The sequence below is a fragment of the Neovison vison genome, chromosome 5 (assembly GCF_020171115.1).
Source record: "Neovison vison isolate M4711 chromosome 5, ASM_NN_V1, whole genome shotgun sequence".
Taxonomy (NCBI): domain Eukaryota; kingdom Metazoa; phylum Chordata; class Mammalia; order Carnivora; family Mustelidae; genus Neogale; species Neogale vison.
The window spans coordinates 2,616,781-2,634,903 of NC_058095.1; the positions used below are offsets into that span (position 1 = coordinate 2,616,781).

An 18,123-nucleotide genomic window follows, 5' to 3' on the forward strand; every position below is an offset into this window, starting at 1 on the left:
TATCCCCTGCTCTGCGAGGGTGGGCCCGGCGCCCTCCCCTCGCTTCCCACAAGCCCCCTGACCTCGGCTCTCACCAGACCCCTCCCCTGAGGAGCAGGGCCCACACACCTCCAGCCAGGCCCCCACTGGGGTCTGCCGTCTTGTCAGCGCCCAGGTGACCTCTGGCCTGCGGATGGGCCAGGGTGGGGGTGAGGGCGTGTTCGGGGAGGCCCATAGAGGAAGACTCCGGGAAGACTCCCGTGGCCACGCGGGAGAGCAGGTCAGGGGGAGCCAGGAGCCCCGAGGTGGACTTCACCAGGGGGCCTGTCCTGTGGGCAAAGCGCCTGCTTCTCTGGCCCTCGGGCTCCCCAAGGCTGCTCACATCCACCTGCCCTCCCCTCGTCGCTGCCAGGGGCTTGAGATGTTGGCAGGGTGCAGGACAAGGAAAGGAAAGGCGGCCCCAGGCGGCGGCTGGCGCTGTGACCGAATGGGCAGCCCCTTACCCGAGGGGGTGCTCTGGGTCCCGTTGCTGGCCTCCCGGAGCGTCGGCAGCAGGGTGCTCAGGAGCCCGTCGTTGGCCTCGGGCACGATGCCCAGCAGATGGCACATAAGCTCGTACACGTGGACGCTCTCGAAGGGCTCCACCTCCAGGCCCCTCCTGAAGCTGGGGCCCACGGCCCGGAAGATGGTCTTCATGTCCATGGCCTCATTGTGGAAACCGTGCTCTCCGTGGTTGAACTGCACGTTCAGTCTCTGCCGGGGAGGGGAGGTCCTGAGCCTCCATGGGGACTCCCAGCCCACCCCTGCCCTCCCCACCGGCAGCGCCCCTGTGGGAGCAGAAGACCCCTGGGAAGGATTCACACTGGTGGGGGTGGGGCAGGAGGGTGTCTCTGAATTCTGAGCCTCCAAAGACCTGCGGCCTGAGGGCGGGCCTCTGGGAAGACCTGCTAACCCAGGTGCGCCCCTAGGCTCACGGGGTGGCATTTCCTTCCCCGCGGCCCTCTCCCCTCCCCGCTGCCTCTTCCTTCCCCTTCGGCATCCCTTGGCTCTCCCGCTGGCTCCTTGCCCTCTCTCTGATTTCTCATTTCTTACAGCCCGTCTTCCACGCTTTACCCCGCACGCAAGCACACACGTCCGTGCTGTCACACAACACACGCACACGAAGCATGTACGTCGCCCCCATGCGTACACATCTCACACGTTTACGCCCACGTACACGCGCACACGCGCATACCGATTGCACAGTGACGGGTGTGTCCCTTTGGTGGCCAGTGCCCCTCCAAGTAGGGACTCGTGAGCGGTGTGGGGGAGCTTTTTTACAGCAAGGGAGAGACCCAGCCGCCCAGCGGAGGAGCCTGCCCGAGCCCGGCGTCGGGCGAGGAGCTCACCCCATGGATGACGTAGCCAGGGTCACTGTACATGAGCAGTGGGGTGATCCTGGGGTTCCCGGCGTAGTGGAGGGACGTGGGGAAGGACTCCTTCTTGTAGACGTGGAGTTTGGGGTGGGCGTCCTTGAGGACCTCGTACACCTTGTCCAGCATCCCTTCCTTGGGGAGTAGCATGCCGTTGGGCCCGTAGTCCAGCAGCTCAAACTCGATGTCCTTGAAGGTGAAGTTGGGGAACGCGTGGAACTCCACCAGGTCCTGGGCCTGCTTGTGGACGGTGGTCATGCCGTGGTCGGACGTGATGATCAGGTCGAGGCTGCCCTCCAGGCCGCTCCTCCTGATGCTGTCCCGAAGGTAGCCCACCGTCCTGTCCACCTGCTTCACCATGTCCTTCCTCTGCTGGGACTCGGGGCCGTACTTGTGGCCCGTGGAGTCTGGCTCCCCAAAGTAGAGCGTGACCAGGTCCAGGCCCTCGGCGGTGAACCATCTCATCACCGTGTCGATGTTGGCCCTCCACTCCTGCTCGTCCTTATAGTTATGCAGGACGCCTTCCTTCCGGCTCAGGGTCACCGCCGTGCCTTGGTAGGTGACGTTCCCGCCGGGGTAGAAGAAGGAGCCCGTCTTTAAGCCCTGCCAGGGAAGGGGGCATTAAAGCCACAGGCCTCCTTGGGCTTGCCCTCCACCCCCACCGGTTCCTGCCGCAGTCGCTGCTGCCCCCCTGCCCGCCGCCTCTCCTCTGCCCGCTCACTCAGCCCTGCTCCCGCCGCAGGCACCGGCCTCTTAGAACTCTTGCGTCCCCACGGGTGAAACTGATTTTATAGAGGAGGGAGCGGGTGCCCAGGGGACCAAGCACTAGTGACATAACGGATACAAAGATGTCGCCAGATATCCAGCGTCGTCATTGTCACCATGGCCCTGGGTCCCCATAGCGGAGCTGCCTGGACAGCCCTCCCCTTCTGGCCTGGAGCCTGGCCTCTCCCGACTATATTCTCGTCCAGGCCCTTCTACCTGGGTCCCCTCGCTGGCCCTTCTGGCCTGGCCACCCATCCATCCTTGCATACGTTGATGGCGGCTTAATTTAGGGACCCTCTCCCTGGAACCACGGAGGTCCAAGTTTGCCCTGTCTGCATGTCCGCTTCCCAGCTGCCCTTCTGTTTCCACCGGGCACCACGCCAGGCCCGGCTCTTGGCTCTGACTTTGGGCGTGAGCCTGACGTCCGGGTAGCTCCTTCCAGAGCGAAGGGACCCTGACCTGAGCGGACGCCCTGCCCAGAGGATGGGTGTAGGCTCCAAAGTTCATTCTGGGGTCATCCTGAAAACCTGCGTTTGACCTTGTTGGCGAACAGCCACACCTCCGGGGCCAGGGATCCCCCAGGGCGTTGCAGGATGGAGAGGTTCCTGGGTTCGGCACTACAATCCTCCTCTTACTGACCCTTTGCCCCTGGAAGTTGTCGGCACAGCCCGGAGAGGAGTTCCCCCGAAGGGGGAAGGCAGAAAGCTGTTCTATTGTGAGATGCCCTTTTGTTGAGTGAACTTATCTTTCCTGTGTGGACGCCCTGTCCCAGAGCCCGGGGCCCCAGGGCTGCCGTTTTCCTTCCCTTCGGGAGGGTGACACCATCCCCTCGGGTCCGGGGCTGCAGGGAGGCCTGGGCAGGGCCACGGAGCCCGCTGGCAGTTGCTTATCTACACGCGGCCACCACCGCCCTTGGGGCCCCACTTAATACCCCTCTGTGCTGTCAGCCCAGAACCCTGGGGCCGGGGTCTCACAAGGTCACAGCCTTTCTGGGCCGGGTCCTCCTGTCCCCTGTCCCCCGACTGCCGTCCGTGGGCTCGGGGCCCGCCCTACCTGTCGCTGGGCCGTGATCCAGATGGGTATGCTGCCGTTGTCCCACCAGCTCTGGATGCCGAGGGTGGCGTGGTAGGGCAGCTTCACCTTGCTGGTGGTGTTGTAGTACATGTTGTGGACGACCCCATGGTTCTCGATGTATTTGCCTGCGGGGAGGAGATGGCAGAGGGGAGGTAGGAGGTGGGGGGGCAGGAGGGAAGCGGGCAGGCTTTCCCATACGCGGCCGGGGAGAGTCCCCGTTCGGGGTCCCAGACACATCCTCTCCAGCCCCGGGTTTCCACGACCCCTTCCAGCGGCTTCTCCTGCAGCTGAACGTGCACACAGGCGTGCCGATGTCATCTGTAGCCTCGTGGGTTTTAGTAAAGACCGGGAGCGACCCAGGTGGCTATCGGGAGGGAACTAATGGACAGTTTCGGCCCAGGCAGAAACAGAATCCCAGGCGTTTAAATGCCTCATGCGGAGCTCCATCCACGAGCTCTTTTCTAAAATTCACTTTGTGTGTGGGATGCACAGTCACTCGTGCCCGGAAGCTACAGCAAGAGGGACACTAAGCCACGTGCCCCTTTCCCCGCGTCCCCCTCTGTGATCTAGTAAGGAAACAGGTGCCATGCGGGAAGATGCTCGCGGCGGGGGCCCCCGGTCACAGAACGCCGGCACGTGGATGAACGTCTGTACTGAATCGGGTCTCCCTCCCAAGGTCACGGTCACCTGGAGCCTCAGCATGGGGCCTTGCTTGGAAATAGGGTCATCGCCGATGAGACGAGTTAGGTTAGGATGAGGGTGGTCTGAGTCACCGTGGGCCCTGCGTCTGTGCACGAACACCCTCACCAGAAGAAGAGAGAGCTGGGGCTGGAGAGACGGGCCACGGAAGCGCCACGGAGGCTGGGCGTGGCAGGTAGGGTCCCCCCCAGAGTCTCCCGAGGGAGACTGACATCTGCGTGCCAGACGTCCAGCCCAAACAAAGCCGTGGTTTGAGGGCATGTCCAGGGTCAGCGTGGGAACAGCAAGAACCTCAGGTTCGTCTCTCCCGCCTGTCTGGAGCCCGGCCACACTCACTTCCTCCAGAAGCCCTCCTGCGTGGACACCTTGGTTGGGGGTCACTGTTTAAAATGGGACCACTGGGCATTTTGATGCCTTGTGTAAGTTCCCGCCATCAGTGAGGCTTGCTGATGCCCCCCTCCCCGGCCGTGCTCTGTCTCCCAGGGAGGACAGCATCCCCTCCTCGGTCCCCTCTGTCCCTGTGCAGCGCCCGGAGGACTGGGCTCTGGACACTGGGTTCCCTCCTCGGCCCCCTCCCTGTCCCCAGGCCCCGGCCCAAGGCGCACGCTCACCCGTGACCAGGGTGAAGTGGCAGGGGCTGGTCATGGTGACGAAGGCCGGCGTCACGTAGCGGGCCTTCACTCCCTCCAGCGCCATGGCGTCCAGGTTCGGGGTGTGCACGTCCTGGTCATAGTTCCAGCGGAAACCGTCGAAGGACACGAGCAGCAGCTTATTCCGGGAACCCCTCCTGCTGAGCGGAGCCCCTGCCCCTGGAGCCAGGAGGGTGGCCAGAGCCAGGGCCAGGACAGCCAAGCGCCCCGACATGAAGATGTTCAGGTTGGTTCCTGATGAGGAGCAAAGTCCCAGGGTCAGCCGGGCCGGTCTTGTCCTGCGCCTCTGTGAACACGAGACCGTGCACGTACCCGCTTCTCAGGAGATGGCCCTGGTCACCGCGTGCCTGCCACCCTAGCCCAGCCCTCATGTGGCATCTGCCTTTATTGCCAGCAGAAGCTTCTGGGCTGGCTGCTCCTCCCCCCCATTCCCCACCCCTGTGCACACCTGTCCTTGCGGGGAGGATGGGCCCCAGTCCCAGAGGCCTGGAGAGCAGAAGGGGCTACTCCATCCCACAGGCCTGGGTCCCCACTCCACCACTCCTAGCCACTCTCGGTCTCTGCGCCCGGCTCACCCTGACCCCAGAGCACTGGGAGGGGCGCCCTCCAGCTTCTAAGTTAGGGAGAGCTCTAGGGTGCCTGGATCTCAGGCCTGCCTCGGACAGGCTCTGGGTTGGGCTTCCCAGGACCTGGGAGCCAAGGACCAGCAGCTCAGCCCAAGCCTGGCTTTGTCCACGGGAGCCCCGGCATAGGCGAGCTCCCCCTCCTGCCATGTCCATGAAGGGGCATCCTGGGTCGCGCTGGGCTTGCTATAGCCTGGTAGCCCGGGCTAGTGCCCACCACACCTGCCTCCAGGGATCCCAGGGAACCTCGGATGGACACACAGATGTGGGTAATCTCACCTGTGGACTTCATCGTCGAGGGGCTCAGAAGAGGGGGGTTCCTTGTTACCTGTGCTCATGGGGGTGGGTGTGCACGGGAAAGGGACCCCTGAGTTCAGGGTGCACCCGCTCCCACCCCCGTCGCTGTCTCTGTCCTTCTCCCTCTCTCAGAACCCACGAAGCACATTCCGTGAGCCAGATGTGGTTCTCAATTTGGGGGACCCAGCAGAGAATGAGACAGATGAGTGAAGAAGCAAAAGAGTAAAACAGTGAGGCTGGGGGAGAAGCAGTACCCGGGGAGGGGTGGTGGCAGCCAGGGAAGAGTCAGGATGGCACGGGTAGGAACCCGGGGAGTGGGGTCAGGGGCAGGTCCTGGCTCCTGGTGGGCTGTGGAACCGATCGCAGGGAGGGCAGGAGGGGGTGGTGGCCCAGACCAGTGTGGCTGCTGGGGCAGTGACAGATGCCACAGGTGTTGGGGGGGGTGCTGTGCTGAAGGGCTTGTGGCCAGACTGCAGGTGGGGGAGGGCTGGGTCTGCTCCCCCCAGGAGCCGGGGTGATGGGGTTTGTGTGCGCACCTGGAGGTCAGAGCCCAGGTGGACGGTGAAGGACAAAACAAGCATTCCACCTGGAGGCGTCCAGTAGGTGGTACAACCCGATTCAGCTGTGAACCTGCCCACAGGGGCTCTACCTTACCACCAGCTGCAGCAAACAGATGTGGTCATCAAGCGATTCCCAGCTCCTCGGCCCCACCGAGTGCATGAGAGCCTCCTCGGAGGTGTGGCCCAGGGACCACAGGTGCAGATTCTCGGGCCCTCCCCGGAAACCGCTGAAACACATCCTGGGGAGGAATCCTCAAACACAGCGGGCCCTGAGAACCCGGGAGAGGCGGACAGCGGGGCTCGTACAACCAGCGTGGAGCCGGCTGGGCTGGGCGGGGCTGGGCTGTCAGGTGGTGGGCCAGGGCACAGCAGGTGCGGGACCGTGGAGGTAGGTGCTCACCCTCCCTCCCACGGCACAGGGCCCCAGCTCCAGGAAAGGACCGGGCGGCTGTGCTCTGGGAGGGAACAGCGGGGCCGCATTTACACCGGTGTTGGGGGGCAAGGACCAGGGTCTGACATCCCAGGAGGCCTGCGGGATGGATGCGGGCAGCAGTGGGCAGGGAAGCCTTCCAGGTAGGGGGCGGACGTGCAGGTGAAGAACTGCCGCGTTCCCAAGGGCAGTGAAATGGAGGATGGGCGAGGTCGGGCTGGAGGCAAGGGAATAGGTCATGGAGGAGCTTGGATTTTGTAGGTTTGCAGTCTTCCAGAATAAAATGGCTGCCGAGAATAAAGACTACACTTCCCAGAATCCCCTTCAGCGCGGCTGGGTCATGTGATGCATCCTGACCAATGGGACGAAAGAAAAATGTCACGTGACAACCAGGCTCTGCCTGGTGGAGTCTACTCTCGGTGGCGCCTGCGCCTGCGGGACCGCCCCGCGCTGGACGGCAAGGGGCTCTCGGGCAGCGCGTGTGTGCGCCGAGGGCCGGTCCCCGAGGGCGTCCTAGATGGCGTGGGCGGCAGCCCCGCAGGGAGACGCGCACCCACCCTGCCTTGCTCCTTCTGTCGGGCTCCGCGGGGCCGGGCCCCGGCTCCGGGCGGCTTGGCTGGGTGTGAGCGGGCGGGACCCGAGGGGCAGGCCGCGGGGGGCGGGGGCGGGCAGGAGAGGAGTCGGGCCGACGCTGTGGCCCCGGGGCAGACCCGGGCTCGGGCACGCGTGCCCAGACCTGGCGTGGGTTTGGGGCAGCGCTGCTCCGGGCAGCAGGTGCGTGCAGGGGTGAGGGGACACGGCTGGCCCTGGCTGTGGATTCAAGTCCTGCTGCCCTCGCCTGCCTGCCTGGGGCCGGCCTGGAGATGGCGGGAAAGGCCTCTCCTCGGCCTCCTCCGCGGCTCAGCGCGCATCCCCCCCGCACCTCCCGGGAGGCTCCGCCCGGGCGGTTCCCTCTCCCCGCGTGGCCCCCGAGAGCACGACCGCAGGCAGAGGGTGTACTCGCGCCCGAAGCCAGCAGTGCCGGGGCATTGCCGCAGACCAGGCCCCGGCTTACCCGCGAGCTCATCCGGCCTTCCGGGTGGTTCTGGAAGGCAGGAGTTGGTAATACGCTCGCTGTATGGGTGCGGGAGCCGAGCCGGCACCCGGCACAGAGGAGGAGCCAGGCTGCACCACCCTGCTGCGACCCCCTCCAAATGCCATCAAGGCACCAGCCGCCGAGGACCCTCCTGTCGGGCTTTGAGGCTGTTAACTTTGTTTTTCTTTTCTTAGATTTATTTACTTGGGGGAGAGAGAGAGAGAGCACAGGCCAGGGGAGCAGCAGAGGGAGAGGGAGAAGCAGACCCCTGCGGAGCAGGGAGCCTGATGCAGGACTTGATCCCAGACCTGAGATCATGACCTGAGGCATAGGCAGACTCTTCACCCACTGACCCTCCCCCCACCCAGGTGTCCCGCTGATTTCTTTCTTTTTTTTTTTTTTTTTAAGATTTTATTTTATTTATTTGAGAGAGAGAGACAGTGAGAGAGAGCATGAGTGAGGAGAAGGTCAGAGAGCGAAGCAGACTCCCCATGGAGCTGGGAGCCTGATGTGGGACTCGATCCCGGGACTCCAGGATCACGCCCTGAGCCGGAGGCAGTCGTTTAACCAACTACGCCACCCAGGCGTCCCCCCGCTGATTTCTTTTAAACCCAGTGCAGCTGTCACCACGGTGCTATCACTGACTCCCCCCTTGTGTTCACATTACTTCCTTGGGGTGCACTGCCCGGGAAGGGCCCTTGGACGAGGAGGGAGACGCTGCTTGGTGCGTCAAGTCCTCTTGCTGTCAGGAACGGCTTAGGCTGTGAGTCGCTGGTCCCACCGGCCCCAAGCTGTCCCATCTCCTCTGCCCCATGGTGTCCATTAGGTTTTTTTTTTCATTCCTTTCGTGTCCTTCACATACAGTGAGGTCTGAAAGCGTACCTCAGAGAGGCTCGGAGATGTTCCACGCCCCACCTCCTTAGCTCTGCTCCCCACGGGCAGAGTGCCGATCTCGCCGACCGTCGAGCGGGGGGTCCAAGCGGCCATCGCATTCTGGGTCCTCATCAGTTCTGTGTGTATTTTGTAATGTGTGTGTTTTTGGAACCTGCACTCTGGAATCTGTTTTTCGCAGGCATTTGTCGTTTCTGTTTGTCACTCGTGACTTTCGCTGCCCTCTCGCACACTGGTCATTCTTCAGGTACACGGTAGACCCAACACTCCCCGAACACGGGGCTTGCCATACTGTTCACGTCGCGTCCCCGGAGCCTGGCATGAGGACCGGCCCAGAGCAGGCTTCACCCGGTACTTGTCGGACAAGTAAACATGCTGCTTAGAAGGAGAATTTGTGCAAACATCTACCGTACTTTTGGTGAGGGAGAACATTTTTTAAAACTAAACTCTTTATTTGTCGACAACCTGAGGCTTGTGGAAACATCGCGGAGATGGTCGGGTTCCCGCCCGCCGCCCACCTGGTTTCCTGCGCTGGTGACATGTCGCGTCCTGCGGCGTGTTTGCACGGCGGCGCGAGCGGGTGGGTAAGTCATCATCCTGTTCGATGTTGACAAGTCCTCGTTAGGCTCAGGTTACTCCGTGCCTGCCCTGCTGCCCTGGCCCTGTTCCAGGATCCTGTTAGGTCATCACCGTGTCCCTCTGGGTGTGATCCTTCCTCCGACTCCCCTTGTTTTTGATGACATGGACGGTTTGGAGAAGTGCTGGTCAGGCGTTCTGGAGAGCGTCCCTCCGTTGGCATTATCTGTTCTCTTTCCATTGATTACACGGGGGTTATGGGGCTTAGGGGGAGGGTCACAGAGATAAAGGGTCGCTGCCATTATATCATATCAAAGGTAGGTCCTATCACCGTGACTCATCGCTGCGGCGTGAACTTTTCACCACGGTCGTGTCTCCGGGTGTCACCGCAGGACGGTTCTCCTGTCTCACGCTCTGTTCTTTGGAAGGAAGGTCACCGTGTGCCCCGCACACTTTGGGGGCGAGGGGTCGTGCCCCACCTCCGTGGGGACAGAGGGTCTACAGTGGTTGTTTGGAGTTCTGAGCGGGAGACTCGTCTCTTCTCCCCGTTGGTCCATCCGTTCAGCGAGTTACGCCAGCGCGGGCTCACGGATTTCTCTTTCGCAGGGAGGATTATGACCCGCTGTTCCCTGTCCATCCCTTTGCTCTAACTGCTTCCTCTTTGGCCACCGGGAGCTCTTTCTGTGGGCTCCTGGGTACCTTGTTATGCCCGGCGCTTTGTGTCCTCAAGCCCGTCCTTGTCCTCTAGGACCAGAGGGTGTCCAGGCTCCCGTCCCGTGTTGGCCGCCCCAGCCCTGGAATCAGGCTTTTCTCCAGGGCCCTGGTTCCTTTTCTTGGCACTGATACTAGAGACCAAGAGTTGGGTATGACAAGTGACAGCGCCCTTGTTTCTGGCCGAACTGTCTCCTGGTACGGTGCCCGGCATGCCGGAGGCAGGAAGGTGGCGTGGGTAGCGTGAGCAGAAGACTGATGTCTCCAAACCAGGATGGTCCTGGGCAGGTGCGGCCTGCCAGGGAGCCCCCGACACCCCGGCCAGGGGGCTGGGCACGGGAGCAGGTGCTCCAGCCGGGGGCCATCCCCTGTGTTGAAGGCGTGTGGAAGTCCTGATCCCCTACCCTCCCCATGTCCACGGTGACAGGTGGCAAACTTGGGTCTAATGGGCCTCTCCCAGTGCCCTGTCCATGCCCCTTCGGAGCGAAGGCTGCGGTGTTGCCAACACACAGTTTCATGGAGAGGAGCGTTGCCATCAGGATGGAAGTAAACAAAGAATTTGACTTGGGGGCGTGGCAGATGACCCTTTCCTAACAGGGACCCTGATGCCGCCGTTGCCATGCCAGCCGCCTTGGGAGGAGGGGCCCTGGGAACCCCTGGCGGGGGGCTGGCCGGGGAGCTTCATCCTCGTGTCCCTGGGAGGCCTGAGCCATGGAGCCTGGGACAGGTGCCTCGGGGGCAGTGGGAGGCCATCAGGAGCCACACGCAGACAGGCCTGGGCTCAGCAGGTGAACCGCCAGGAGGCATCATGATCTTTTTGGCCACGGTGGTGTTCCTGTGGGGACAGACAGTGGCCTGAGGCTGGCAGTTCCTTCCCAAAGGGCCACAGCTGTCCAGTGTCCAGCTGTCCAGCGGCTCTGTGGGGGGAAGAAGGAGCTGAGGGAAGCAGCCCCCCCCCCGAGTGAACACTGTCCCTCTGCTGTTGCGAGCGGCGGTGACCCCCTTGCCCACTGCGACGGGGACCTGCCTGCCGCTGGTTGTTCCCGACGCCGGGCCCCGACCTCCCGACCGCAGGTCATCAGCGGGACCATCCACGCCGGCAGGCGCTGCTGCCTTTCTCTCCTGCTCGGGAGCTTTATCTCTGCCGCCACCTCGCCTCCAGCTAAATGAGGATTAATATTTTAACAGGATTATGTGCTGTGGGTTAGCAGGACTCTCTGGGGATTCCTGGTGCTCCCTCCCTCGCAGCCCTTCCCCTCCTCCCTGGCCTCCCTCGGGGCGGGGGCGTGCGGGGAGATGGGTCCTGACGGCCGGGGGCGGGGGTGCTGGGGCCGCCTGGTTCTGGTCTCCAGGGTGGGGGGTGGGCGGGAGGGCTGTGGGCCGTGGGGACAGTTCGTCTTGAAGAGGGGGTCTGTCCCAGGGTAGGGATGGCCCTGCAGGGCGAGTTCCCTGAAGAGACCAGACCACCAGGGGGAGAAGGGAGGAGGACGGAGTGGGAGCGGGGGTGGGGGGAGATAGGGCGGGAGGGATGCCCACTTCCCCCCATGTCTCCGCCCCCTGAGTGGCACAGCCTCTAAATTTAATGTATCAGGCCTTTTTGGGCTTTCTTCTGGAAAAATACTCCAATTCCACCCACGTTTTATAAAAGCGAGACTGTTCCCGTCCCTCTCCTGATTCCATCACGGAAGGACAAAACCCAGATTCTCAGGTGGGGCTTCCCGGCCCTGGGCGCTTGGCCCCCGTGGGTCCCCGGGTCTTCCTTGTCCGGGGACCCCTGCATCGGTCTCCTTCCCCAGAGCCACCATCTCCTTCCCAAGCTGGAGGAAGTTTCCACCCCCAACTTGGGAGCTTTTCCCCGTGGCGCCAGGCAGAGCCGGGGACCTTGACGATTCTTCTGTTGAACCACTTGTCACCTGTGTAAATTACGAGTTTGTGGGTCTGCTTTCCCCACCACTGAGGAGTGAAGGAGGGAGGGAGGTTGGCTCCCCGAATAGGGGACCAGAGCTGACATTTGCACACTCGTGTTCATAGTGGTGATTCACAGGAGCTAAAACATGGAGGCAGGCTGGGAGTCTGTCGTCGGATGAGGGTCTGTCCCTGCAGTGGAATGTCACGCCGCCTTAGATGGGAGGGGTGTCCGGACACCTGTCGCCCTGTGGATGGGCCTAGGGGACACGGAGCCAGGTGGAGTCAGCCAGTCGCGAAAGGGCAGAGAGCGTAGGGTTCCGTTTCTGGGAGATTCCTGGAGTCGTCATACCCAGAGCGTAGGATGGGGGGCGTGAGGGGTCAGAGGAAGGGGCGGGCAGTTAGTGTTTAACAGGGACAGAGTTTCACTTTGGGACGATGACAAAGTTCCGCAGGTCACGTGCACAAGAGCGTGAATGTGGATCTCCTGGGTATTTTACTACAAGTATAAATTAAAAAAATAAAAAGACCCTGGAACCCTGGGGCCTTTCTGAGATGCCAAGAATGTTAAGGGGGATTCAGCACTCGGTTGGAGAATTCCAGATGCTGCCTGGTTGGTGGACAGTCCCAGCGAGGTCCTGGCTGTGTCAGGGGTTTCCTGATGAGGCTAAGAAAGACGGGGGTCCCCCCTCCCCCTCCCCCCGGTGGAGGCCAGACTCGCAAACCGAAATCACGGCCGGAAAACCTCTCCCCACTCCCACCCCTGTTTTACAAATAAGTAAAATAGTTTTAGAATCTTAGTGGTAACTAGGAAGATAATTTTGGAAGTAGTTCATGCTCATTTCGGAACACTTGGAACATACAGACGAGCCTAGAGAGGGAAATAAGCATAATTTTCAAGCTCACGACCCGAGGGACGGCGGCCAGGGGTCTTTTTCCTCGAGCATCATGAACGTCCACTTACGTGTGGGTCGAGTGTGACAAAAAAGTTAGTTTTATTTTGTTTTGAAATATTTATTTTTCAGAGAGAGAGAGAGAGCGCACACAGGCAGTGGGGAGGGGCAGGCACAGGGAGCCCGATGCAGGGCTTGACCCCAGGACCCTGAGATCAGGACCTGAGTTGAAGGCAGCTGCTTAACCGCTGAGCCACCCAGGCGCCCCTAAAGTTTAGTTTTGATTTTGTCTTCCTCTTAGTGCTTAGTGAGTGATGAGCTGCTGAACGGAACATTCTCAGTGGCCAGTGCGGGGCGCTCGCTGCCCGTGGGGGCTGGGGTGTGGGTGTGGGGCGTGGGGATTCTAGCCAGCAGGGCCCCCGAGCTCAGCTCGGAGAGTCTGCTGAGCCTGGCGGGCCTGGGACCTCTGGCTGCCCACCAGTGGCCTTTGCGAGACGGTCCACAGCCACGAGGCCCTGCATTTAGGCCAGTTTGGGGGTTGGGGGTCCCCCACTCTCCTCACCCATCACTACCTCCTCCCTACCCGGCTGGGCACGGCTCCCAGGCAGGCTCCCAGGGCCGGTGATCTCCCCTGGGGGCTGCAGGAGGAGGCTCGGTGGCTGCTCCTGAGCGGCGCCAGCCGATCTTTGGGGCCACCACCCTGCTTGGGCCATCCGGGGCATCACCCTGTCGCCCTCCCACCCTCCTCCCCCCATCGGCTTTCCTGCCACGACAGCTTGGCTCCCGTCCTTGCGCTCACCTTCTCCCGGCTTCCTCTTGCCCTCCGTCCATTGTCCCCCGGCGCGGTCCTCACTGAGTACTGCTCTCCACCATTTGCTCAGGGACACCAGCTGCCGTCACACGACAATGGACTCCCGGTCCGGAGAGCGTGAGGTCTGCTCACCTTGGAGGGCTGTTGGGGGCTGGGCTGGCCGGACGCCCAGACTCGGCAGGACCCGCCTCTGGGACCTCCATGCAGGGGCCTAGGGAGGCGTCCCGAAGGTTGGTCGGGGGCAGGGGGGCCCCTGGCAGGGTGTGTGGCTCTGTGTGACCCTCCCTGTGCTTCTGGTTGGTGCCCGACGGCACCTGCTTGTTTAAGCAGCCCACTTTCTGGATCAGCATGGAGGAGACCTCTCCCCTCACCGCCAGCCTGGCTTGAAGGATCCCAGAGGGGCTGGGTGGGCGCTGACCACGACTGGGGAGCCAGCCTGGCTGGGGAGGTTGGGCGGGGGCTGAGTCCGCGCTTTGCTTGGATCAGCCAAGGCCTTCCTGCCTCTGGCACCTGGGTGGTGAAGGGTGGGCCCCAGGTCCCTAGCCCGAGAGGCACAGGCCCTGCGTCCCCACTGAAAACAGATGAGCAGGGAAGGACTTGGTCGCTTGGGAAAGATGCGCGTGGGGTCTCGGGCCTTGGGCAGGTGGCCCGGGCCCAGCTCTCCCGCTCCTGCCAGCTGCCGGCCTTGGCGGCCTCTGCTGCTCGTTGGGATGGAGGTCCCCCCTCCAGCCACACTTTCCAGTAGTGCCTCTGCCCCTGCTGGTTCATCTGGATCTGTGGACTTTTCCGTAAGGGCTGTGTGTGGGAGGAGACGGGAGGTACCCCAGAGCTCAGCCCAACCCCGGGTCATGCTAGGCTCGCTGTGCTGTGGAGAGAGAGCTGGGGAGTCTGTGGTCTGTAGTGTCCCCCAACCCTGAGAATCTGTGCCGGGGAGTCCTCCTTGGATTGTCCTGCTTCCCTCCCCCCTTTGGTGCCAGCAGACACCAGCAGGTCCATCACAAAGGAGGAAGACGAGAAATGAGGGGTTCAGCATCATGGTGTCTGTCCTTGGAGCATGAGCTTTCTTCCTGGGCAGCGAGGTCGTGGGTGGGCACTTCCCCACCCTCTCAGGGACCTTGACCCCTGGAGGACAAGGCAGGGCTGTGTGGATGGGGAAGTCAGTGGCACTGTCAACCGGCTGGTACAGGAAGGCAGAGGGGAACAGAGCGAGGGGACCTGAGGGGACACTCCTGCCTTCCCACCTCGATCCCCCCGTGATCCTGACTCTGCGTGTGTCTTGGGGCGGGGGATGGTGTGTCCAGGACCCTCCTCTTCCTGGCCTTGGCTGGCCAGGCTGGTCACCCCCTTGGTCCCGTCTGTGGCTGAGCCCTCCCCAGCCCCACCGGGGGGAGCCCGCTGCCAGCTGCCACCCCCTTGCAAGCCCAACTCCCCTAGAGCTAGTCCATGAGGGTTTTTTTTTCCTGGAACTTTGTCATTGTCCCCTAGGTGTTTCAGGCTTCAATCTTTCCCTCTGCTTTCTCCTCAGAACTCCAGCTAGTCTGGGCCTCTGGCCCCAGCCGCGGTTTCCAGGAGAACTCAGGCTTGGAACCTCCCCAAAGTGTGTGGGGTGTCTGGGGTGTGCTGGGGGTGTGCTGGCTTCAAGGCTTTCCATCTTGTCCCAGCAGCTGAGCTGTGCTGCGCAGGGGTGTGGTGGGGCCCTCAGCCCTGGGGGCGGGTGGTGGTGTGGAGGGGCCTGCAGCCCTCGGTGGGGGGGGTGGGCCAGGGGCTGTCGTCTGGGGCTGTCGTCACAGTATAAGGGGTGCCCGTCCCTCCACTGGCTCCCGACAAGGCCGACCACCTGGTGGGGGGCGTGGCGGTGCTGACTTTGCCCGAGGGCCAGGCCCGACCAGGGCCCTTCCTGACGCCAGGCAGCAGGAAGAAGACAGACGGCATCTGGGTCCATCAGGGCCACTGTCGTGGGACCTTCCCTCGGGGAGCTCAGAGCACCTGCTATCTCCAGAACCAGCTGTTTTAGAGCCGCTCCTCTGCTGTGTGCCCAGATAATGAAGAAGGGGCATGTCAGGCAGATAAGGGGCTACCTTTGGCCGCGCCGGGCAGATAAGGGACGGTAACATGTCTCCGCTACACCTGCTCCAGCTCCTCGCCCCCACCTAGGGGAGAATGGTGTCCTTCTCGGGCAGAAAAGGTCTTCAGGCAGAGAACCCCCTTTATGTGGGTGCTGCTGTCGTCACAGAGTCCCCTCCCGGTGGCCGGGGGAAGTGTGCGGGGTCAAAGTCAAGAACCGCACTGTCGGCCACCGTGACCCACCTGGGCCCGGGTCCGAGGGAGGGCAGGAGAGACAGCGTGCTCCAGCGGCGGAGACCCTCCAGGGGAAGGTTCTGGAAATCTCGCTGGAGGCCGGCCTTGTGTCCCCTGAAATGCGGCCACAGCAGGACACCTTAATTTACATGTGTCTCCGTGACCCTCCATCTCAGCCTGTCACACTGGTCAGCAGACGGGGGTGGGGGTACCTGCTGTGTGGCAGGCAATGGGAGAGGTGCTTACTGAAGGCTGGGAGCATAGATGGAGATCTGCAACCCAGGACCCTCCCGGACAGGCTGGTCGGGTCTGAGAGTAGCCGGGGGACAGGGAAGGAGTGACCCTTGGAGGCCCCTGCTTGGGGGCACAGCCGTGAAGCCCCCTGGCGTGCGGAAGGTGTGGTGTACCTTTGCTCTCAGGGATATTGATGGCACGCCTTGGTGGGCGGAAGGACAGGGGTTTTTGGTGGCTAGAGAAAGTGCTTTGCCAGCTGAGAATTTTTTTTTTTTTAACCAACCATATCTAAGCTGGTTTCTGGGAAGGATAAGGTGGTGCGGAATCATCAAATCCTTATCACCAGGGACGAACAGCTGGCGCGGGCTGCCCGGGGACCCAGGCTGCTGGAGCTTGTGGGGGCGGGGCCGGGACTCTACCCAGGGGCCCGGCCCCGTTGCAGGAGCCCTACAAACTCAGGGACGCACGGACCGTAAACCATGATGCCAGAGATGTTCCCTCCCCAAGACAGGCCCCTGAGAAAGAGAGGAGACGGGGGTCCAGGGTGCAGGATGGGTCAGCTTCTGTGATGATGCTTCTACCAGGACGTTCATGTCGGGTGAAGTTCGCAGGAGGCAGGACGTGTCTTTTACAAAATTTGTATAATGGAAGATTTCGTAATCCCCAGGAGATAGATAGTATGCTCTCCTGTGCAAGGTCACCCTAATGGGACGGTCACTGATGGTCCCGTTTGCTTTATTGTCTCCTTGAGCTTTGCTGTTCTCTGGGTTTGAGGTATCCTCCAACCCCGATTGGACAGTCTGTGGTTTTGCTCCTCCAAATGCGGAAACTTCGTGTCATAATTACAGCTCTGGTAACACAGTATCAAAATCAGCAGGAATTCCTCTCTATGGGCTAATGCCTCATCTGTAACTGTAACTGACGTCTCAGATGGCCTTGGAAGTATCTTTTTGCCGCTGGTTTGTTTAAACTGGGTTCCCAACAAGGTCCACACCTTAAGTGTGTGTGATCGCTGGGCCTCTTAAATCTCTCTGGGTCTAGCTCAGGCATCACCCCCCACCCCCACCAGTTTCCCTCCTGCCGTGACTTGTGGAAGCTGGATCCCACTGAGCTGATCGCTGCCCGAGGCGTCGCTTTGTCCCCCTCTCTTTTGGAAACAGAAGTCTAGCTGGGAAACCTAATGGGACGCAGGCTCGTCTCTCTGCCAGACCCCTTCCCGGGCAGGCATGCGTCTCCCTCTGAGGCTCACCTGCGATGCTGCTCTGCCCGTCCGCTGGGCGCGCCCCGGCTCTTGGCTGACGCCTCTCATCCATGGTCTTATCCGCCCATGACCGTTGCAAGAAATAACTAGGTCACGAGAGCTTGCAAAATGGCGATTTCCGAATGGCATCATCTATCTGCCGCGTTAATCAAACCAAACTGTCCCCTTCAGCTGGCCTTGCAGATTACTCTGGGACGCCGCTCAACAAGGAATAGCCTTAATTCGCTTCTTTCCACGAACACTTTCCAAAGTGGAGGTGGGGGCCTATTACGTCCAGGGGATTTCTAGGGAGATTTTGTTTTCTCTTTTTCTACATATTTATTTTATGTATTTAGCATGTTTTAACCAATAGTCTTCACTTTAGGCTCAATCTTCCGTCGTTGCCCGGGGATTTCTGATTCTCCCTGCTCGGAGGTGGCACACCAGGAACAGGAGGAAGGGCGAGTCCCTGGGGCGGCTGGTGACCCGGGGGGGCTGGCGTGCAGGAGGCTCGCTGGGGACTGTCGGAGGATTTATTGTCCTGTCTCGTTTGAAGTGCCCGGGTTGGGCCCTCTGATAAGTAGCCATATCTAAGCAGAATCCGATTAGAGGGCAGGGCGTTCTGATAGTCACCGAGCCCTGCTGGGAAGAGGGAAAGAAATCCCTCACGGGAGGGCGCCTGGGTGGCTCAGTGGGTTAAGCCGCTGCCTTCGGCTCAGGTCATGATCTCAGGGTCCTGGGATCGAGTCCCACATCGGGCTCTCTGCTCAGCAGGGAGCCTGCTTCCTCCTCTCTCTTTCTGCCTGCCTCTCTGCCTACTTGTGGTCTCTCTCTCTCTCTGTGTGTCAAATAAATAAAAAAAAAAAAAAAAAAAAAAAAAGAAAGAAATCCCTCACGGGAAAACCGCAGATCAGGAACAAAAAGGTCCCCGGGCCTTGTAGTCTCCGAGAAGGACACCAGGTGGCGCTGTCCAGCCACCGATCTGCCGCTTCACGCCCTG

The 18,123-nt window shown here is 61.5% G+C and overlaps 1 protein-coding gene across 1 annotated transcript; it reads right to left on the reverse strand.

Annotated features, from left to right (window-relative positions):
• Positions 1-260: 260 nt before the first annotated feature.
• Positions 261-6,297, reverse strand: ENPP7 (ectonucleotide pyrophosphatase/phosphodiesterase 7). The gene is given in 6 exon segments (XM_044250197.1): positions 261-470; positions 472-732; positions 1,368-1,994; positions 3,210-3,355; positions 4,541-4,865; positions 6,154-6,297. Coding segments are annotated over 6 exon segments (1,713 nt in total).
• Positions 6,298-18,123: the final 11,826 nt, after the last annotated feature.